Source organism: Bubalus bubalis, chromosome 4 (assembly GCF_019923935.1).
Source record: "Bubalus bubalis isolate 160015118507 breed Murrah chromosome 4, NDDB_SH_1, whole genome shotgun sequence".
In the NCBI taxonomy this organism is placed as follows: domain Eukaryota; kingdom Metazoa; phylum Chordata; class Mammalia; order Artiodactyla; family Bovidae; genus Bubalus; species Bubalus bubalis.
In genome coordinates this window covers 5,531,740-5,555,515 of record NC_059160.1, presented here as the reverse complement: position 1 = coordinate 5,555,515, position 23,776 = coordinate 5,531,740, and the positions used below count along the sequence as shown (strand labels likewise).

Sequence of the window (23,776 nt, the reverse complement as noted above, 5' to 3'; positions counted from 1 at the left end):
CTTTGCACATCCACTTAACGAAAGGAAAGATACAAATGGCCAATAATCACACGAAGAGAGTCTCAAAATCATTAGTCATCAGAAAAAAATAGGAGTTAAAAATAGAAATAGCTCTACACAAACTAGAATGGCTAAAATTAGGAAGACCGGCAGTACCGAGCTTCGGTGGGGAAGTGAAGCATCTGGCTTTCTTACATATTGCTGGTGGAACTGCAAATCAATACAGTGACTTTGGAAAGTGGTTTGACAGTGTTTTATAAATTTAAAGATCCACTCATCATTGTTGTTTTTGTTTAGTCACTAAGTTGTATCCCACTGTTTTCTGACCCCTAGACTGTAGCCCGCCAGGCTCTTCAGCCCATGGGATTTCCCACGCAAAAAAACTGGAGTGGATTGCCATTTCCTTCTCCCGGGATCTTCTCCACCCAGGGTTCGAATCTGAGTCTCCTGTATTGGTAGGCGGATTCTTTACCACTGAGCTACCTAGAAAGCCCACACTCATCATACAACCCAGCAATTTTACTACTAAGTATTTCACCCAAGAGAAATAAAAACATATCCCCACAAAATAAGACCTGTATGTGAATGTTCATAGCAACGTTTTCTACACTGTCCTCAAACTGAAAACAATCCAGATGTCTATCAACGGCTGAGTAGATAAACAAATTAGGGAATATCCATGTGATATTTCCCAACAAATTCGGAAACACTATGGGATACTTGTATGCAGGTCAGGAAGCAACAGTTAGAACTGAACATGGAACAACAGACTGGTTTCAAATAGGAAAAGGAGTACGTCAAGGCTGTATATTGTCACCCTGTTTATTTAACTTATATGCAGAGTACATCACGAGAAACGCTGGACTGGAAGAAACACAAGCTGGAATCAAGATTGCCGGGAGAAATATCAATCACCTCAGATATGCAGATGACACCACCCTTATGGCAGAAAGTGAAGATGAACTAAAAAGCCTCTTGATGAAAGTGAAAGTGGAGAGTGAAAAAGTGGGCTTAAAGCTCAACATTCAGAAAACGAAGATCATGGCATCCGGTCCCATCACTTCATGGGAAATAGATGGGGAAACAGTGGAAACAGTGTCAGACTTTATTTTTCTGGGCTCCAAAATCACTGCAGATGGTGACTGCAGCCATGAAATTAAAAGACACTTACTCCTTGGAAGGAAAGTTATGACCAACCTAGACAGCATATTCAAAAGCAGAGACATTACTTTGCCAACAAAGGTCTGTCTAGTCAAGGCTATGGTTTTTCCAGTAGTCATGTATGGATGTGAGAGTTGAACTGTGAAGAGGGCTGAATGCCGAAGAATTGATGCTTTTGAACTGTGGTGTTGGAGAAGACTCTTGAGAGTCCCTTGGACTGCAAGGAGATCCAACCAGTCCATCCTGAAGGAGATCAGCCCTGGGATTTCTTTGGAAGGAATGATGCTAAAGCTGAAACTCCAGTACTTTGGCCACCTCATGCAAAGAGTTGACTCATTGGAAAAGACTCTGATGCTGGGAGGGATTGGGGGCAAGAGGAGAAGGGGACGACAGAGGATGAGACGGCTGGATGGCATCACTGACTCAATGGACGTGAGTCTGAGTGAACTCTGGGAGTTCGTGATGGACAGGGAGGCCTGGTGTGCTGCAATTCATGGGGTCGCAAAGAGTCGGACACGACTGAACGACTGATCTGATGTGATCTGATCTGATGGGATACTACTCAGCAATAACAATTAGTGGAACATTTAGATGTGCAGCAACATGGATGAATCATAAAACTTGGAAAGTGAAAGTAAAAGTAGTCAAATACAAAAGACCACATATCCCATTTGTGAGCACACCGAAAAATAGCCAAACTTCAGAGACAGTGACAGAGAGCAGACCAGTGGTCCTGGGGCCGAGAGGTCAGGGGAGGGACTGCTTTCAAAGTGCAGGAGCACAGCACAGGGTGACAGAAGCGTTCCATACATTCACTAAGGGGGTGGTTACTAAACACACGCAGTTGCCAAAACTCATTAAACTGTGTGTTAGTCACTCAGTCGTGTCTGACTCTTTGTGTCCCCATGGACTGCAGCCCGCCAGGCTTCTCTGTTCATGGGATTCTCCAGGCAAAAATACTGGAGTGGGTTGCCATTCCCTTCTCCAGGGGATCTCCCCAACCCAGGGATTGAACCCAGGTCCCCACATTGCAGGCAGGTTCTTAACCATATGAGAGAGTCATTTCCTAGGCAGGTTGATAAGGAGTCTAGGGGTCCCCAAGGAGAGAGGGGTCTGGAATTCTCAAGGAAGAAGAAAGGACAAACTTATTTTCTTTCTCCACATTCCTTAGGATTATATAACAATAATGTATCCTGCCTAAGGACAGTCTCTGGATTAAATCTTCTGTTATCTTAAAATGTAAATTATGGGAGTAGGTCTGATGAGGTCTTTACAACCTCCAGACATTCTTTGGATTATATAACTTCATTGTTAACACTAGCAAGCAGGTACTCTTTCTAGCCCCTTCTGATGCCTATGTCAGAAGCTTTCTCTATCTCCGTTATACTCTAATAAAACTTTATTACACAAAAGCTCTGAGCGATCAAGCCTCGTCTCTGGCCCCGGATTGAATTCTTCTCGTCCTGGGGCCAAGAATCCCAGTGTCTTCGCATGATTCAACAACAACCTTTCACCAGGGAAGCCCATTAAACTTGAGAAAGAACTTTATATGACTTGTACTGGGACAAAAATATTTTTAAAACACAGGAAATGGTCAAAGGACCTGAGCAAACAGTCGTTCATGAAGGAAGTACATATAACTGTTAAACATGAAAAACGTGCAAACTCAACAGCAATCAAGGTCATATAAATCAAAATAACAACGAGGCACTGCTCTTTCAGCTATCAAATTACCAAGTATTTAAAGACAGCAATGTTAAATGCTGGCGAAAAGCACTCTCATGAACCTCACTCCTGAGAATAAATTAACATTTTTCTGAAGGGCATCTTAGCAAAATGGAATGTAAACCTTGGAAGCATTCAAAACCTTTGACTTAAGGGCTGACAAAACATTAGGCAGCTGTTAAAAATTAATTTCAAGGTTTTTTTTTTAACAACATAAAAAAATCCTCCTGATGTAATATTCTGTAAGAAAATGGAACATAATTTATTTCTCATATTTCTCATGTTAAGCATGTATGGAGCATGTGTACATGCACACACATAAAAATTCTGGAAGGAAATAGACCAAAATATTAATAGTGGCCATCTCTGGCTATTACAATTATGGGTAATTTTTTTTTATCATTTCTTCTATTTTCTAGTTTGAGCCTGTACAGTTTTTATAATCAACATGAATAAACATAACTTTCAAAAAATAGAGTCAGCAGATAATTTTGCTAATCACACGAGTAACCATTATTAACCAAAGTCACAAAGGTGGATATTGCTGGGTTTTTTTAATTCTTAAAAATGCCTCTGGGGACTTCCCTGGCAGTTTAATGGTTGAGACTTCACCTTCCAATGCAGGGGGTATGGGTTCGCTCCCTGGTCAGGCAGCTAAGATCCTGTATGCCTCAGGGCCAGAAAACCAAACAAAACAGAAGCAACATTGAAACAAATTCAACAAGACTTTAAAAATGCCCCAGGGGCTCCTCTTATTTTCTCAGGCCCCTATCCCTCTGGATTCTGATGCTGGGAGTCCAGTATTTTTCCCAATCTATCTTTCCAATCCCATGAAGCCAGGTGGGGGTCTTATAGCAGCATGTGACTCCATCTCTGGGTTACCAAGAAGAAACATAAGTTTTCACATTCAGGATGAATAGATAGTGGCTCCAGACTGATGATAATCTCTGAAGAACCAAAGTGCCAGCATGGTGTGTAGGTCAGAGGCTTATGGAGGTGGTAGATGGAGCTGACTCAATGGACATGAGTTTGAGCAAACTCTGGGAGATAGTAGACAGGGAAGCCTGGTATACTGCGGTCCATGGAGTCGCAAAGAGTTGGACACAACTGAGCAAATGAACGACGACGAGATGGAGCTCAAGTCCACTTTTCAGTGGGTCCAGTAAGAGCATCGACTCATCCCCTGGTTGCTCCTCCAGGCTCAGAAAATGTAACTGGAGGAAGTATTCTTAGGCATTGCAGAGACCTCACATCGGCTTTGCTCTCCATGGAATAAGGGCTGTGCCGGGAGGAAGGGCCAAGGAGGAGACCCCACCCTTCATAAGAGAGTGGACAAGAAGGAATACCACTTCTGTGGGTAAGTGTAGACATGCGTGCCACTGGCAACGTGTGGAGATGAGGGGTGGGAAAAGGATTGATTTCTACAACCTTCTCATTGAAATCACCTGGCCACCCATGCAAAAGCTACTAATACTTGGGTATTAGAAACTGACCGGATAATTGCAAATGTAATCAGGTGATGATGGCATTCACGTGTGCAAACCCACATAGCCCCTGGCATCTCGAACGTAGCTACGGATATTTCATAGAGCTGACATCCTAGATTTCGTGTGGGGACTTTGAGCAGCTCCTGCCTGGGGACAAAAGGCTTTCATCTCTACAAAGGACCAGGGCTTTCATCCCTCCAAGGTTGCCGAGGCTGAGAATGGCCAGTGCCGGACACGTCCGTCCAGACCCACTTTCTGCCCTCCTCCCCTCTGCACAGCATCCTGGTGACCTGCTTCAACAGGCCCCTCGTGCCTCTGGCTCTCAGATGAGCTGGCCAGTGGGAGGCGGCTGGACGGCAAAAGGAGAGAGCAGGCCGGTTACTCCCCAGCCCCTTCCCACTGGACTGAGCATGGCTCTGGCCACACTCCTGCTGAAGGCCTTATCTGCTCTTGGGTGGCTCCCTCCTTCAGCGACTTTCTTGCTCCTCTCACTAACTCCTTCCTCTCTTGCCCCTTCAGACCTAGGAGAGAAAATGCTTTCCCTTCAACTGATTGCACATTTCGCCCTGCCCTCACCAGGGTAAAAGTTCCTTCAGTAAACTTACATGCCATCTGTTTTCTGCCTGGACCCTGCCCAGTGCACTGCCAGACGAAAAAGCCCACAACTGAAGAGAGAACAGCTCCCTCACACCAGAATCTCCTGGTGTTGCCCGCCGTGAGTCACAGCGTCCCCCACCCCAGTCCTGCAATTACCATCTCTCCTCCATTCCCACTGTTTTGCCCTTTCTAGAATGTCACACAAATAGAAGAAATCCTAGACGTGTGGGTTAAAAAAGGTTTGGGCAATAACTGAAAATATATCCCAGGGTATTGCCTCTACACTTCATATAATTTGGGCTAAATGGCTTGTTTTTTGTTTGCATAGCTCTGCCAGGCTACTAATGTTCCCAGCGTGGATGGGAAATTTCTCACCGGGAGATGCTTCTGAGTGGGGACCTGTTCACGTGATGGATGGATGAAGCCCAGGCTCTGGTGAACGTGCAAGTCACAGCATTTATTCCATCCTCTCAACTCTCCCGCAAACCTCATTCTTCATATTTAAACACTGGTTTTGTTTTTAATAGATCTACTTTATATAAAAGGCTAGGCGACAATGAAAAGCACAGCATGTTAGTAATAAAGGTCAAGATATCAGTTCAATTACAGCCTACCATTACATTAGAATATATATATATATGGAAAATAGCTTTTAACGTCCCTAACATATTATTTGGATCAAGATTTTATGTCTCATTACCAAGCTGTTAAGAGTTTTTAATTTAGGTCCTAGATCTGGAGTATTTTTTAAAAATAAACTTTAAAAAAATGCCTATTTTTTTTCTTTCCATTCTTAAATGTGATAGGAGAATAATTTCTGAAATCATTTTGTAGGGCATGAGAGTTTAGATTTTATTTTACTTCCTCCTTTATTCTTTTCTGTATTGTTTGCCTTAAAAAAGGGATGAGTTTTAAAACTTTATCTCTCAATTTCAAGTACAGTAAAAATGGGTTTGTGTGTACACATTTACACGAATTTATCACACGTGTAGAGTCACAGAACCACTGCCCACACAGAACCCAGGACCGCCTCATCCTACACAGCCTCCCTGCTGCTGGCCCTTTGGAGTCAGGCCCCCCACCCCTCACGCTGGAGTGATGAGGGTCTCCTCCCGCCCACCGTGGGATAACCAGGCTCCTACGGTAGGAGCCTAGTTCTCTCACGCAGCACGTCTCTGAGAGTCATCCATGTGCGGGTATCAAGAGTTCTTTCCTTCTTGTTGCTGAGAAATAGTCTATCGTGTAGATGTGAAGCAGCTTGCTGATCCAATCACCTGCTGAGGTACCTTGGGCTGGTTCCAGTTTGGGGTGATTATAAATAGAGCCGTCAACAGTCATGCACAGGTTTCTTAATGAACCCTTAAATCACTGTTTAAACACAAAAGTCATGCAGAATATGTCCAGTGCAATCTTGGGCACATCCTGGTATGTTAACAAAAAGACTAAGCCTAAATTTTAGAAGACGACTCGTGGCTTCTTGTGATGCTCAGATTACAAACATTGAGAGGAATTAAAGAGTTTCCTCTAGCAACACCAGGTGTCCCAACCACCTTCTGGGGGGCCTGAGAGGAGAGCACGGGAAAGCAGAGGTCAGCTCCCGTCAGGGGCCCCCCCAGGGCCACCTGCCGGGAACACGAGTCCCTTTTCTCATTCACCCTTCGGAGGCCACTGCTTTCATGGCAGAAGCAGATTCTCCCTTCTGAGCTTCGAAGGTGACGAATCAGGGGTAAGTCCTTCAACAGTCACTATGTAAACTCAAGAAACAGATGAGAAACAAAGAACCGTGACAGTGCGGGGACCTCCGTGTCCTCTCCCAAGATTTCACAGAAAACATGAGGGCTGTCAGATGGCCAACCGCAGACAGAACCGTGGACAGAAATGTCCCGGCTCAAGAGAAATCTATAGACTGGCGGGACAGAATACAGAAACACACGTTAAACCATTACGGATAGAGTTAATGGCACAACGTGGACATTAAAAACAACGGGAGGGAAAGGATTACATAAAAAGTGGTGGTGTAAATAAATTATCTGTTTGGAAAAAAATATTTTAGTTGGGACACCCACCTTATTTCAGGAGGGACTGAAGCATTTTGTGTTTAAAGAAATGGAAAAACAAGCAGGGTAGAAAAGAGATTTTATCAAGCCTAGACAAAAATGATAACTGGTAGACGTTGCAAAGCACAAGGAGTAGTGCATCTGGTGACGTTAAACTGTGAACTTCTAGACAGTGAGGAAGCACAGTGAAAGTGAAAAAGCAAGCTGGGAAAAACAGCTGCAGCACCCATGACAGAAAAGGGTTCTCTGTGAATAGTGAAATAATTACAAAAACTTATTAAACAAAAAGGTGATGAAAATGACTTGAAAAACCATCCGTGGGGCCATTGACCAATTAGGACCTGAAGAGCATTCTGGGCTCATGGAAAGTCCAACCTCAACAATCCCTCCAAGAGACATAAATTAAAGCAATAAGGGGGTTACGTTTTACACCTCTTAGGTCATCAATATTTTAATACAATGTTAATATTTAGCACTGAAAAGAATCTGAAACCGGAACCCTCACACCGCGTTGACAGCAATGTAAGTCACCGCTATCTTCCGAGAAAACAACAATTCTTGGCAATTCTTATAAAAACTCGGGAAAACATTCACACTGCGGGTGAATGAGACTTTTAGAAATACACTCTGAGGAAAGAAGGTGCCGGCCAAGGAGGAAGCCGTGTGCCTGAAGATGGGGTCTCTAGGTGGAATCCCCCCACAAAGCCTGTCCACAGCCCCCTCGCTTACCACAAGCCCCAGTCCCTGCCGGCCCTGCCTGCCTCCGCCACAGGTCTCCACCCTCTTGCTCTCTTGTCAGCTTGGCTCCAGGCACTGGCTTCTGCGAGTCCCCAGAACAGGGCTCCTGGGGCAGCCCCCCAACAGGGCCTTGGGCCCGCCCAGGAGACTCTGCCCTGGGCTGCTCTCCCTGACCTCACTCGTTCAGAGAGGCCCCTCCAGCCCAGCCACCCTAGAATGGTCTGAGTTCCCCTTATTCTCCGTTATGTCCTTGCCAACCTCTCCACTTCCTTCATATACCTCGCTCAGTCATGTCCGACTCTGCAACCCCATGGACTGCACAGTCCATGGGATTCTCCAGGCCAGAATGCTGGAGTGGGTAGCCCTTCCCTTCTCCAGGGGAACTTCCTAACCCAGGGATCGAACCCAGGTCTCCCACATTGTGGGCAGATTCTTTACCAGCTGAGCCACCAGGGAAGCCCAAGAACTCTGGAGTGGGTAGCCTATCCCTTCTCCAGGGGATCTTCCCAACCCAGGAATCATACCAGGGTCTCCTGCATTGCTGGCAGATTCTTGACCAACTGAGCCATCAGGGAAGCCCTGGAGCCTTCATCACCCTGCACATTTTATTTCATCCGTGTGTTTGTTGACATCAGTCTCCCCGCCAGCAGGTAAAGCTCTTCGAGGGCAGGGATCCTGGCTTTCTTAGTCCCCAGCGAGTTCCTAGGCAAGTGCTCAGGAATTGCATGGTGACTGACTGATTAAACAAAAAATGCATGCAGAACTAAAAGGAACCTAAAGACTTAAGTGACGGTGACGCGCAGGGCGCTGAGAAGGGAAGGAGGTGCCGTGGTCTAGATCGGTATTATTTTCTCCTTCTCTGTCTCTCATGCCTCTCCTTTCCAGGTGACCCCGTGGTGTCCTCCAATGATTCAGTTTCGCAGGACAAGCTTCCATCAGCCTCAACCCTACATCCCCGGAGAAAAGGATTTCTAGTTATCTGGACAGAAAGCCGGGTGAACCAAAGACAGTATTCCTCACCCAGAGGTTGGTCTATATATACCACTTCCAACTGAAAGGAAACAGGGGTCCTGGGAGAAACGGCTGACTCCAGGTGTGGGCAAGAGATGTCCCAGAAGGGCCTGGGCGTTCCATGACACCAAGATGTGCTACCCAAGGACTTATGAGGCTCAGCCAGCAGGACTCAGAGCCAACACGAAAAGGCTCCCCTGGCCAAGACAGGGCAAGCTGAGGATCGAGGGGAATAATAACTCTAGTAAATTGAAACACACCAGATATGTCAACACTCATGAGTTCATAATCATACTTTTTTTTTAAGAAGAATCACTCATTGCTCACTTCTAGAGGATGCTGGGAACACAATTCATTATTTTGAAAAGCAGTAAGCGAAGGGAAAGAACCAAGGAGCTGCTGCCTCTCTTATTCTGTGTCTCACGGTTACCAGACAGTGGGAGAGGGGAAGCTCTCATTACAGAAGCACTCCAGGTGAGAAAAGGAGAAAGGAGACACTCAGAGTGTCACCACTTCACAGTCGGGTACAGGGATGATCAACACAGCTGCTGACATCACAAGGAGAAAGATAAGCAGTGCACGCATGCTCGCTAGCACTGGTGAGGCATTCTTGCCCCCAGAATTGAACCTGGATCTGTGTACCTACCAATTCAGGGGCGGGGCTGGGGCGGGAGACAGGAGAGCAGGTCACACGCCACTGGGGGTTGCAGTCAGTCAGGTTCAGGTTCTAAGAAACTCCATGTAACAAACAACCCAGACCTATTCTATGAATGCATCTTAAGCAGGAAAAAAATAAGCAAATGGAGAGGGTCCCTATAGATTAAAAACGAATTGTGGCATATCGCAATGTACAGATTAAATTAGTTATAAAAGAAAATGGGAGACAGTCAGTTACATCTGAATCCCAACTGGATGTTTATTAATATTATTGATAATTCTATTAAGTGTGAAACAGTATCTGCACCATGTTTCTTACAAGAGTTCTTATCAAAAGACATAGTGAGATCTTTTCAATGAAATATGATGTCTGGTATTTGCTTCAAAAATATCTGCGGTAGAGGAGAGGTGGGCCAGGGTAGAGCTGAAATGATTGGCCAGGAGGGGAATGTTTGAGATGGGTGGTGGGCGCATTCGTGGGTTCAGTGCATTATTCTCTTTACTTTTGCATGTGTTTGAAATTTTCAGTGGCAAAAAAAGTCTAAAACATTAATAAAATATAAATGAAGCTGTTCCTTATTCTCACGATTGACGTCTGGGGGGAAAAATGTCAAGGAAACAATGGGACTCTTACCTTTTCATTAACTGGATGAAAATTCTTCTTGGTAATCGGTATACAAAGGTGTCGAGGACAATCTTTAGGTAATTCAAAGACACATATCCACTTGTGCAGGGGTCCCCTGCACTCAGCGCCTTTTCAACCTTTTCATAGCACTTGGAAAGCTGCGGTGAATTAAAATTAGAGTGCGGCATTCACAGAAATCAGTGGCGCAGAGCCATCCAACCACTTTATTTTCACCAAAACCTCTTCACATTTTCCTTCCCAAAACTGATCAAAAAGGTTACTATGGCATGTACTGAACTTCAAATGTTTAATTGATGAGCTTACTACAAAACAGTATCCCCAGCCACAGCTACTCAACTGACAAGGCAGACAAGTTTCTTGGGGAAAAACAGCACATATAATAGCTCTAACTCAAATTTCAGAGCTAAAAATACTTGGTGGATCTGCCAGTTTGATACATCTTTCTTAATATACTTGCAAGCCATCCTTACTGTGAGCCCATGCTAGGCTGCTCCTGATTAAGTCAGGTCAATCAAACAAAAAGCTGGTAGCATCTTATTAAAAATAGAAGTTGCTTTGACTGTAAGGGAAATCGTTAATATAAGAATTTCATAAGCCTTGTACACATTGGACATTTCTTTAATTATCCTTTTTTTTTTCATGGGGAATTACAAAGAATCAGGGTGAATGAGCTTAGCTTATGGGACTTCTACAATGCAGTAAAGTAGGTTAACCACTGATTTTTATAGGACTCATAAAAATTCTGTGAAGATTGGTTTTATTTCCAAAGGTTTTCCTGCTGTTTATTATTGAGTAATAACAATATTCTTCAATATTTCCAACCCTCTCCACTTTGTATGAATTCACTTTTTCCTGCTAACTGTGATAAGAAGATAAACAAAAGAACCATCAACTTGGTGTAGAAGGTGATGTTTTTAAAAGCTGTATTTCTCGATCCCTGGTCTGGGAATTAAGATCCCCACATGCCATGTGGCATGGCCAAAAAAAATTTTTTTATTTTTTTAAAGCTGCTGGAACATGGAAACATACATACAAGGGTCTCTATCCACTACACGAAGAAGAAGCACATTCATTACGACTTCCTCAGGGTGCACAGGAATATCGGAAATCTAAGGGGGAAATCTTTAAAAGAATCTAGAGATTCCCAGCGCTTAAGCTCCTTAGAAAGTTGCATAAAATTAACCCAAAATGCGGCTAAATGTACCCGTCTCTCTCTCAGGGAGAGGGGGCTGCCTGGGAGAAGACTTGTGGAGAGAAGCCAAAGCCAGACGTAGAGTCTGGTCTCGGTATATTTGTTGGATTAATGAAATCCGATTTTGTTATCTTAATGACATTCAGTTTCCAATATGGTTTTTTCCTAGGAAAGTGTTTTGACAAAATCAAGAACTTAGGGGAAAAAGCCTAGGAGTGAAACAGAAATCACGTCTTTGCAACACGTCTAACTTTTTCTGGAATTTTCATCGTTACTGTTCATAATGAAACAAAAGAAAAAATGCAAGCAATTCAGCAAAGTATAAACAAGGCCATAAAGATACCCGGAAGTCTCACAACCCACAGGTTTTCGTACAGTATTCCAAAAACTCAAACATGATCACGTAAGAGTATATTACAGTTTTGCAACAATGGGACCATACCACACTCTCAGTTTTAACAATTTTTTTTTTTTTCATTTAACAACATGTCGTGAAACGTCTGCCATAAGAACTAGTGTGTTATCTGTACTAGACTTTGAAACAACACAAGGCAGCCATCACAGTATTGACAAACAAAAGGTATGCTTTTTCGGTTTTGTACAAGTGTTTTTTGTTAAGTGTTTCCCTGATCCCCAACTGAAATGAGATGCCTCATTACTCTCTCATGACACCCCGTCCTTTTTAGTCACTCCACCCTAGGAAAATGATATTTGTAAATGTGTATTTGCTTAACAGCTCTCTCCCTGATACATGGTCATGCAATCTCCATGAAAGCCACGGTTGTGTCTGTTTTATTCACTAATAATGGTCTAAAATGAATCACAATTTGGCAAGTGGTAGGCACTCCACAGGAGGTTCCCGGGTGGCGCTGGTGGCAAAGAACCCGCCTCTCAATGCAGGAGATGTAAGAGATGCCGGTTTGGCCCCTGGGTTGGGAAGATCCCCTGGAGGAAGGCATGGCAACCCACTCCAGCATTCTTACCTGGAGAATCCCATGGACAGAGGAGCCTGGGGGGCTGCAGTCCAATGGGTTGCAAAGAGTCAGACACGACTAAAGCGACTTAGCAGGCACACATGCACACAGGCACTCAATAAATATTTGTTAAAAATGGATATAGTTTTACCAAAAATGTTCTGAAGAAAGGTTTTTAAGTGTAAAAAGCTATTTGACACATCAGTAAAAAGAGAAATAAAATTAAATTATAGCTGAAATGCCATTTAAATATCATCAGACTTACAAAAATGTAAAAAACTAATGACTTCAAGTGTTGGTGAGTACATGGGACAACAGGAGTTCTCATATGCTCCCAATGTGAGTGTAAACTGGTATTCTGAATTGGATACTGCCAATGAAGGATGAGAATGTGTTCCCTACAACCTAGCAAGGAATGCCTGGGTATAATTCCCTCTGCACATACACACCAGAAACTTTTGCACATACACACCACAAGATATGTAGGCAACCACTTACAGGGGCATCTTTGGATCAGCACAGAGCCAGAAGCAACCCAAATGTCCAAGCATAGGACAGTCTATAATTTGTGTATACTGGAGAATCCCAGGGACGGGGAAGCCCGGTGGGCTGCGATCTCTGGGGTCGCACAGAGTCAGACACGACTGAAGCGACTTAGCAGCAGCAGCAGCAGCAGCAGCTAATGGAAAAACCGTACAGCAACGAAAATATGACTACATCCATGATACGAGTGGATCTCAAGCTAAGCACAAATGGGATGAAAATAGATGGTTTTGCAACTGTGCAAACACTCTACAGAAAAGAAACAAACAAACATCAAGCAGAAGACAACCCAATCTGTAGGAAAACACATCAGCAAAATATATACATATATCACCAGCAAAGCTTTCATACAATAGAAAGGAGCTAAGTAAGAATACAAATTCATTACAAGAAAAGCTTGAAGATGCTTAAACAATGAAAAAAAATAGAAAACAAAAGCGTTACTAAGGAACTAATAACAAATTAGGAACAGCAAGAATAAAAGACAAGGCTGAAATTAAAATTAACGGTAAAGGAATGGCTTGGGAATTCCCTGGTGGTCCAGTGGTTAGGGCTGAGCACTTTCACTGCCAGCGCCCTGAGTTCAGCCTCTGGTTGGGGAACTAAGATCTTGCAAGCCAAATAAAGTAGGAATGGCTTGACAGAATCTCAGTGAAAGCAGAGGAAAAATAAAGATGATGGCATACTAAGAAAGGATGGTTATCATCAAGGACAGACAAAGATGGCCCAGTGTAAGGGTAAGTGGGGAGACCACTGAAGGAAAGAAAGAAATATGCAAGGAAGACAGGAGTGGGTAGGAGGGATGGAGGGAGGAGGTATTCGTGACATGACACAGGGAAACTTTCCCTGGAATGAGGAACTGAATCTTCATTCATCAAAAGAATATACTGTGTTCCAGGAAACGGACAAAATGCTCCATGCCAAGACAGCTCAGTTTTGCTTTTTCATTTCATGGATCAAGAAAAAATACTTTAGGCGTCATGGTAGAAAAAAAAATTATAAGAAGGGGAAAAAAAAAATCCGTTGACCTCAGGGTTCTTCTCAAGAACACCCAGTGCCAGAAGACATTGTAGAAAAACAACATTTTGAGTAAAAGAAAGAATGGTGGAAGAATTATATCCAGCCAAGTTGTTGTTCTAATAAAAAAAAAAAAAAAGGGAGATAGTATGAAAAAAAAAAAAAAAGGGAATAAAGCACCCATGAGCCTTTCTTGAGGGAATTACTTGACAATGAAATCCAGCCAACCCAAGAATATATCAAAATAAAGTACTCTGAAAGGGATAAGCAAGGGGAGCACTGGAGTGGAGCGATACGTACTGGATTCATGTAAATATAAAATGAGGGTAAAACAACTGGGGGAATTATGGTAATAGGACAGAATGTAAATATCATAAACACTAAGAACAAAATACAAACAGCAAAAAATTGTGAGATGGGAGGGAGGGTGGAAGAAACACAGGAAGTGCCAGTCTCGAGGAGTTTCACAGCAGAGCCAGCCCTCACTGTCTGTAATTGAGACATCCTTCAAAGCACCGTCATTTCTCCAACTCTTCACGGCTTTCTTAATCTTTTTTCTTGTCTCAAAGTCTCTCTTGGGACTGAATATTTCTTGTGGCAAAGAAATATCTAAAGTCCAGAAATATCTTTGGCTTCACTTGAGGACTGCGTCATGAAGAGGACCTGGGGTACAGAGCGGGCCGGAGAGTCTCTGGCAGAGCAACCTGGGCAGGTTGTTAAACCTCCTCAAGCTTCGGTCTCCTCAGCTTGAAACCGGGATGATAACGCTACCTAGCTTCTAGAGTTGCCATGAGGCCTGAAAACCCGAGGGACGCTTATAACACTGCCCGGCACAGAGGCGGCCCCATTTTTTGTGGTTGCTGTTCAGTCGCTCAGTCATGTCCGACTCTTTGTGACCCCATGGACCGCAGCGTGCCAGATTTCCCTGTCCATCACTATCTCCCAGAGTTTGCTCAAACTCATGTCCATTAAGTTAGTGATGCTACCCAACCATCTCATCCTTGGTCACCTCCTTCTCCTCCTGCCTTCAAGCTGTCCCAGCATCAGGATCTTTTCCAAAGAGTCAGCTCTTCTCATCAGACAGCCAAACTATTGGAGCTTCAGCTTCAACATCAGCCCTTCCGATGAACAGTCAGGGTTGATTTCCTTTAGAAATCAACTGATTTGATCTCCTTGCTGTCCACGGGACTCTAAGAGTCTTCTCAAGCATCACAATTCAAAAGCATAAATTCTTCAGAGCTCAGCCTTCTTTATGGTCCAACTCTCACATCCGTACATGACTATTGGAAAGATCACAGCTTTGACTAGACGGACCTTATGTTGGCAAAGTGATGTCTCCACTTTTTAAAATGCTGTCTAGCTTTGTCATAGCTTTCCTTTCAAGGAGCAAGCATCTTTTAATTCCATGGCTGCAGTCACTGTCCGCAGTGATTTGGAGCCTCCAAAAAGAAAATCTGTCACTGTTTCCACTTCTTTCCCTTCTTCTTGCCATGAAGTGATGGACTAGATGCCATAATCTCTAGTATTTTGAATGCTGAGTTTTAATCCAGCTTTTTCACTCTCCTCTTTCACCCTCATCAAGAGGGTCTTTATTTTTTATTATTTTTTTTGTAAAGTTTAAAAAATTAAATTAAATTAAATTAAAAACAAACTGTAAAAAAAAAAAAAAAAAAAGAGGGCCTTTAGTTCCTCTTCACTTTCTCCCATTAGAGTGGTATCACAGCCTTGTTGCTACGAAGGGGCTTACATAGCTCAATGAAGCTATGAGCCATGCCATAGAGGACCACCCAAGATGAATGGGTCACAGAGGAGAGTTCTGACAAAACATGGTCCACTAGAGGAGGGAATGGCAAACCACTCCAGTATTCTTGCCGAGAAAACCCCATGCTGCTGCTGCTGCTAAATCGCTTCAGTTGTGTCCAACTCCGTGCAACCCCACAGACAGCAGCCCACCAGGCTCCCCCATCCCTGGGATTCTCCAGGCTAGAACACTGGAGTGGGTTGCCATTTCCTTCTCCAATGCATGAAAGGAAAAGTGAAAGGGAAGTCACTCAGTTGTTTCCGACTCTTCACAACCCCATGGACTGCAGCCTACCAGGCTCCTCCGTCCATGGAATTTTCCAGGCGAGAGTACTGGAGTGGGTTGCCATTGCCTTCTCCAAAAACCCTATGAGCGGTATGAAAAGGCAGCCCCATAAAAGGGTTAATTATGAGGTTGATGGTGATGATTTTTTTTTCACTTCTGGTAAACTCAAAGAAATTTAAATTAAATATGCCTTATTTGTAAAGAGGAGCATGATTCTCTTCTTATAAAATTATTTCTCTCTGTGTATCCACCCACCCACCCACTGATGCAGCCATCCTTCTATTAATATATAAAGACAGGCCTAGAATTATGTTCACCAAATGTTGCCTTCGATTATTTCTGGGTGGTGGATTTAATTTATTACTTTCTTCTTTATACTTTTCAGAATTGCTTACATCCTTTCGTAACAGTCATGTGTTTCGGAATGGCCGTGTTTTCATGAAAACAATAAATTCATTAACGACAACCAAGGAAAACAAGTTTTTACTAATCTACCAATGAGTATTCATGTGCCCCTTCCTCCAATGCCCTTAATCTATACTGGCTTTTGTTAATTTTTTCTCATTGACAATTTTCTGCTGAAAATTTTAAATTAATAATTTACAAAAAGTTCTACATATGTTAGGAACAGTTACTATTTATCTGTCAGTTATGTGGCACATGCTTTGCCAAGTTTATCATTTGTTTATGTGAACTTTTGCTGTACAAATGCTTTTTCATTGTAAGACAAATTTATCAGTCTTTGTCTTTAATGATTTGGGGGCTTTATTTCATGCTTAAAAGTCTAAATTTCAAGATTGAAAATTTTCACTCACATTTTTTATTTTTAAACTTAAATAGTTGGTGCATATAGAATTTATGTTGGTGTGGAGAGTCGAAGGTTCCAAGCTTTTTTCCCCAGATGGCTGTCTAGGGAATTATCTAAATAATAATTACTGAATATTCTCCTCCCTGTCCCCATCACACTCTACTGGAATGCCGCACATCGTATGCTAAATTCGTATATCAAGATCAGTCCATTAACCGACTACTGCTTTAATTCAATTTGAATGTTCACTGCTGTACCACTGCCATATTGTCTTAATTATTATACCCTTATAAAATGTTATATATGTGACAGCATAAGCCCTCTATTGTAACTTTTCAGAACAACAAAAAATATATATGTAAATGTGTGTACATATATAAATATACACACCCAGATGTAGGGAGACCATGTGTTAATACTAAATCTTCCAGTCCAAGAACTAGAAAAGACCTCTTCATCTAGTCAGGCTCTCCTTTATTTTACTCAGCAAAGTTGTATCATGTCTGTATATAGATCTAAATATTTCTTGTTAGATTTAGAGCGTGAGTGGCACCAAGGCAGTACCTGAGAATCAATCTCTCATCGAGGTCATTATTACCCATGCATTTTTGTTGGCGGAGGTCTCAGTGTTCTGGGAGATGGAGGCAGGTTCCAAACACAGTTTAGAGACGCTGTCTAGGCTGGTGGTTTTCCAGAGCTGTTCACTTTCTCGGTTCACAGTTTAGATAACCCTGGCACTGGGAAAACGATCTTACCTCTAGGCAAAAGGCCGTCTCAATTTCATCCAAGGAGTAGTTCTTCCAGATACTGTCAGACACAGCGGAACTGGGGGGTTCCTCTCTTTTGAAACTTTTGACTCGTTGATTCTCCCACAGGACCTCTATTAAAACAAAAGAACTTCAGTTTATGAAGACTGTCAAACATACATTTAAGTATTAAGTACTTCCTTTTCATCATCACCTGCATGTTAAAGATTAAGACTCAAATAAATCAAAACATAAACCTTTATAATGAGTGCTATTAGAATTATTAGACATTTAAGAAAAAAATAAAATCAATCTACTTGCTATCTTATCTAGGGTAAATCTAGACAGAGCAAATGTACACTAAGTAGACTAATAAAACCATAAAAGTAGTAGAAGAAAATTAAGATGAATATCATGTAATACATAATCACTGTGTGAGAAGTCCTTTCCAGAGCATGCATCAGAGCCAGAAATCATGTAAATAACGGAGTGTCCTGGCAACATAAATATTTATTTTTGATTTGGTTAAAAAACACATAGGTGACAATGAAAGAAAAATGACTGGGAAAAACTATTGTTAATATACGTGAGAAATACAACTTAATTTCCACAATATATGAGTAGCTCTCATGAATCAGTAAGATAAATATAAATCCCCAATCACACAACAGACTAAGGTTTAAACAGGTAACTGACATTTTAAAAAAGGACTTTTAAAAAGCCAAGCAAGGTATGAAAAACTGCTCAGACTCACTCGTAATTTAAAAAGTCTAATTAACACCAGTTAATTTTTTCCTACTTGTCAAATAGGCAGGGATTAAGGCAAATGACAAAGAAAGAAATCAGTTTCGGCTTGTATGTAGAAAACCTGGTACTTGAATGTTCTCAAATTCCCTTCTAGAACCTTATACTAGAGGAAAAACGGGACAGAGGCATGTGTGCAAAGCCACGTTCTGCACTGCCTATAAGCAGGGGGAAAACGCACCAACTTAAATACCCACTCGTGGAAGACTGGTTCCATAAATTACGGCTCACAGACATTAAAAACAAAGGGCCTGTCTAAACCATGAATGCAAAAAATCTTCCTTGAAACTGTTCCATGACTGCAAGAAAAGACAATTTATCATAATTTAATTTTCACTTTAACACTTATTTTGTGTATTTTCCTGTCATCCATCCATCCATCTATGCATCAGAAATAAGACCTGGGAGGATAATACACCAAGAGAACACAGCGGCAGGATTATAGGGAAGTGAGAGTTTGTGTTTTGGGGCTTTCTGGCCTTTTTGCGACAAGTATGTATTACTTTTATAATAAAAGAGAATAAAATAAATCTAAGATATAGCCGTTTTCTTTCTCAAAGTCGACTGCAGAGAATCACAAATGGTTTCCCAGATTTATTTCCTAAAATGTCTGCAAATAAGCTCCACTCAAATTAAGCACACTTATAACTACTCAGCTGCAGTTAACAAACTGCTAGTCATCTGGAATTCCATTTTCTACCTCACACACACACACAGAAAAAGAAAGAAAGAAACGGAAAAAAGAGAAGAAAAGTAAAAGAAAAAAAGGAAGTCTCTAGTGGATCCCTGTGGCTACACGATAAAATACAAAGCCAGTCCTTTAGAATGCAGCCTGGAGTTCCGTGGTTCCAGCACGCCGAGTGCTTGAAACGTGGGCTCTCGGAACACGGAAGCTGCGAGGGCCTCACTCACTGAGGGGTGGGGAGCCAGGCCGGTCTCACTCGGGGAGGTGGGTCTCCCCCTGCTTTCCAATGGGGGGCTGCTGCTACTCTAACGGGGCCTCACACAGCGAGAAGTTCATCCATTTGCAGCAACGCATTGTGGGTGACTTTTCTACACGCAGGACAGTATGCGGGAAGTGGGCTGAGCAGCTCTAGATGCCACAAAAGGGGGCTGACAAATTCAGCTGTGCCATGTTCACTGGCTCCTCTTTCATCGCAGTCAGACCAGCTTTCCCGCTTCTCCGCAGCTTAATAATTCCTGCCCCCTCCCAATTTTCCCAAAATTTCCTGTGAAGGATTCCGGTTGATTTGAAACGGAGTAGAGAGGAAACGCAAAACAACTTGAGTGGGCGGCTATGTATGTCGTAGGTGCAGGAAAAAGGAAGTCCTACCCCAGTGTCCTTTCCTCGTGTGCTAAAATGGATGGCGTTTTTGATAAGCAAGATGACAATGGCTTATTAAGAACAAAAGCAGCAAATCCAGAAATATGAAAAATTAGTAGAAAATAAATATTGTTCTATGTACAGAAGTGGGTCACTGTAAATGTATGAACTGGAGACGCCTTTCTTACAATACTTAATAAAATAAGCAAAAGGAAAAAGGGTAAAAACCAGCAAAGCAAATAAATAAATAAATTTAAAAGTTTTATAACTATAAATATAACTTTTATATAGTTTGTATAAAATATAAACTATAAATTTAACATAAATTTTTCACTATGCATTTATACTGCCCCCTTCCAATTTTTTCCCCCAAAATTTACACTATGATAAACTGAAGCAAGAAGAAACTTAATATGGCAGCCAGAAAGTTTTGTGTCTGGACATGGTGGACTGGCTCATAATGAAGCAACCCTCCCAGCAGACAACAATGACAAACTTTGGCCGAAATATATACAAAAAACTCTCTGAAGGCATTGCAAAGCAAATGACATAAACTGGAGTCAACACTTGGAGAAATGGAAAAATAACTCATTGAGTTTCTTGTTTCTTTGGCCTTTTGCCTGAGGGCAGGCCTTGGCTGGAACATTATGCTAAGTGGCTAGAGTTTGGATATAAATCCAGGATCTTTCTGGTTTTAGGAATCAAAAAAAGAGAATTCAGGACTATCACCGTGACTGGAAAGTAAAAAGGGAAAGCACAAACATAAAGGAAAAAGGCATAGAGGAGAATCTCCAAAGCCTATGAATAAAACCTGCCAAAATCTCCGGCTAACACCACAAACTACAGATGTGCAAAGCAGAAAACAAGATTCCCAGCGAAGCCCGAAATGGCAGAACAAAGATTTCACATGTTAACCCCCTCAGGGAAGACAGAGTTTAGTCTCCTACTAAGGTAAACTGGCTACCAAAACAAAACTTAAGTTCTTCAGAGGAACATAAGAGAATTCATAGTCTCTACAAGGCAAAATTTACTGTATCTAGGATCATTTCCAAAATCACTAGACATAGACCAAAAACAAACAAAAAACCACAGGACACTATGATCCACGTTTTTTGAAAAGGAAATCAGTAAAGACCAAATCGTGAAATGACCTAGATGTTGAAATTAGCAGTTAAAAAATTTAAAGTACTTAAAAATGTTAAAGTAACAGTGTGTGAGAATATGAAGGGCAATATACTCCTAATGAATGAACAGACAGGAAATCTCAGCAGAACAACAGAAGCTGAGAACTGTACCCTGCGTTTCGGGGAGTCTTTGGTTTTGCTTTTTTTTCCTTTTTGGCCTAGCTGCACAGCTTGCCTGTGTTCATGGTGTATGCAAAGTATGATATGACAGCGATATAACAAAGGAGAGGAGAGAAGAATCCAGAAAACGCTGCTTAAAGTTCCTGTAACTCACATGAGTTGTGTTTTGCTGTTATTTAGCCACTAAGTCATGTCCAAAGTTTTGCAGCCCGATGGACTGTAGCCGGCCAGGCTTCTCTGTCCATGGGCTCTCGCAGACAAGAATACTAGAATGGGTTGCCATTTCCTCCTCCAGGGGTTCTTCCCAACCCAAGGATCGAACCTGTGTCTCCTGCATTGCCCCCTGAGCCGCCAGGGAAGCCCTTCAAGTGAATTAGTATGATATTATTTGGGATTAGCTGAAGATGTATTAATATAATGGAAAAAAATATGCTCAACCAATCCAAATTTCTTTTGACACAAACTCTACAAGAAAAAAGTTAGGGGAAGGGGATGGTGGATAGAGAAAGAAGGAGAGGAATATAATGCGAAAAATCAAGGATCCTCCCGTGGAAGAAAACATAATTCAAGCACAGAATTACTTACAGAACATTTTAATAAGAACACAAATCCATTAAAACAAGAGTTCAATAACAAGACAGTAAAACAGCGAGAGGGGAAAACAATATGGTAGGCCAGAGGAAACAACATTATCGAATAAATAAAGCAGACATAGCAACACGGTCCTCAGTGAAAATCAAATTACAGAGGTAGCTTAAAGACCTAAGATGATCCTTATGTATACAGAGGAAGAAGACAAAGAGAATAAAGCACTTCAGGAGAATGTGTTCAATAGGGAAGAGCAGAACCATTTGACATAAGGATAGTTTCTATCATCGAAATGAATCTGAAAAGTGGAACAGAAGCTTTATTCAAAGAGGTATAATATTACTAGGATTAGAGAGGAGAAGGCAATGGCACCCCACTCCAGTACTCTTGCCTGGAAAATCCCATGGACGGAGGAGCCTGGAAGGCTGCAAGTCCATGGGGTCACTGAGGGTTGGACACCACTGAGCGACTTCACTTTGACTTTTCACTTTTAGGCATTGGAGAAGGAAATAGCGACCCACTCCAGTGTTCTTGCCTGGAGAATCCCAGGGACGGGGGAGCCTGGTGGGCTGCCGTTTATGGGGTCGCACAGAGTCGGACACGACTGAAGTGACTTAGCAGAGCAGAGGATTAGAGAGCTGCCTCTCCTTTCCATAGCGCCGTATGAACAGATGCCAGGAATAATGCTGACAGTGGTTATTCCTGGGCGGTAGGAACGGTTTGGTTGTTTATTTCAATGTGTTACTCATCCACCTCAGTGCCTGCCTCCCAGGGCTGCAGGACATACGAAAAGGCCCAGTACAGGAGCATGTTCAGCCTGGTGGCTGGCACTGAACGGACACTCTGGAGGTGAGGTCGGTTACTGTGACCAAGTCAGGCACATAAGCCTGCTGGTGACGGACATTGTCATCAGGTTGGAGCCTGCCTCCTATCCCACCGGAGCTAAGTGTGCACAGCCCAGGCTTCTGCCAGACATGCTACCCCCAGGACCCTGAGCCCAGAGTGCTCACTCCCCTGGTGCTCATCACACACATCCTGTGAACCCCAGTCCTGCACAAGTGCCCCCTTAATCAGACATCCTTCTTCGTTCCATGAACGCCATGACACTTCGTCTTTCTCTTGTAGGCATTTAAATAGTTTGTTTTGGAACAGAGTGATCCCCTGGTAGCTAGCTGGTAAAGAATCCGCCTGCAATGCAGGAGACACCAGTTTGATTCTTGGGTCAGGAAGATCTGCTGGAGAAGGGATAGGCTACCCACTCCAGTATTCTTGGGCTTCCCTGGTGGTTCAGCTGGTAAAGAATCCGCCTGCAGTGCAGGAGACCTGGGTTCTATCCCTGGGTTGGGAAGATCCGCTGGAGAAGGGAATGGCTACCTACTCCAGGATTCTGGGCTGGAGAATCCATGGACCGTATAGTCCATGGGGTCACAAAGAGTCAGACACTGCAAAGAATCGGAGCTTAACAGTTCAAATCTTGACTCTGCCACAAACTAGCTATGTCACTTCAGGAAATTCATTTAACACCCTTGAGTCCAAGTTTTCTCCTCTTAAGATATGGGATAATAATATCCACCTCACAAAGCTGTTGAAAAAAATAAAATTGAAAGTTAAGTTTCATGAAGTAACTCCACAGAGCACAATAAAAAGATGTTTTTTTAAGATTATTTTATGTGACATGCTTTATCTTATCCATCTTATTAAAATATTAACAGGACTAGTCCTATTAACATATATGTACGTTCATATACCTACAAACACACACACACACCTGCACGCACACATACTTCTTAAAGTCAAGAGTATTTCACTTGGCTTTGTACTCAGTGAAGGGCCTATTGGTACAGTGACTTGCAGGTGAGCTAACACAGTGTAAAGGATGAGAGGGTCCTTGGCAGCTCATATGGTCTAGTAATTCCCCTAACTAGTAAGGCTTTGAAAAGTAAGAGTCCTGGGGTCTGCTATACACTATCTCGGTTAGTGAAACTGGGCTGAAATCTGAGAATTTATCGTTTTTTTTTTTAAGCTTGCCAGTCAGGCAGATCAGGGAATCAGAGAAGGTAGTCCATGCATATTTGCTACAATCACTTGTGTTGATCCCAGACAGTGACAACCCATCTTGAATGAGCCGGTCCCACGTGGCAAACCCCTGAGGCAAGAAAACTCTTGCCTCAAACAACCTAGAGTCGGAAGGGAGCACCTCCTGCTGTGTGCTCCATACGTCTACCTGGAGGAGCTGCACCCCTGCTCTCTGCAGAACTGTGCAACCCAGGCATTGCGTTCCAGAGCCTGGGATTTCCACCAGCACGAGGAA

General features: G+C 42.7%; 1 protein-coding gene across 3 annotated transcripts in view; it reads right to left on the bottom strand.

Annotated features, from left to right (window-relative positions):
- EFCAB6 (EF-hand calcium binding domain 6) overlaps nucleotides 1-23,776 on the bottom strand; it is a 259,814-nt gene that overhangs the window by 154,611 nt on the left and 81,427 nt on the right. For all 3 annotated transcript variants that reach the window (XM_025282724.3, XM_025282725.3, XM_025282726.3), the window contains 2 exons: nucleotides 17,455-17,579; nucleotides 10,068-10,216 (listed from right to left, as the gene is read on the bottom strand). In XM_025282724.3, coding sequence (XP_025138509.3) covers nucleotides 10,068-10,216; nucleotides 17,455-17,579 — 274 coding nt within the window. The remainder of the gene's footprint in view (nucleotides 1-10,067; nucleotides 10,217-17,454; nucleotides 17,580-23,776) is intronic.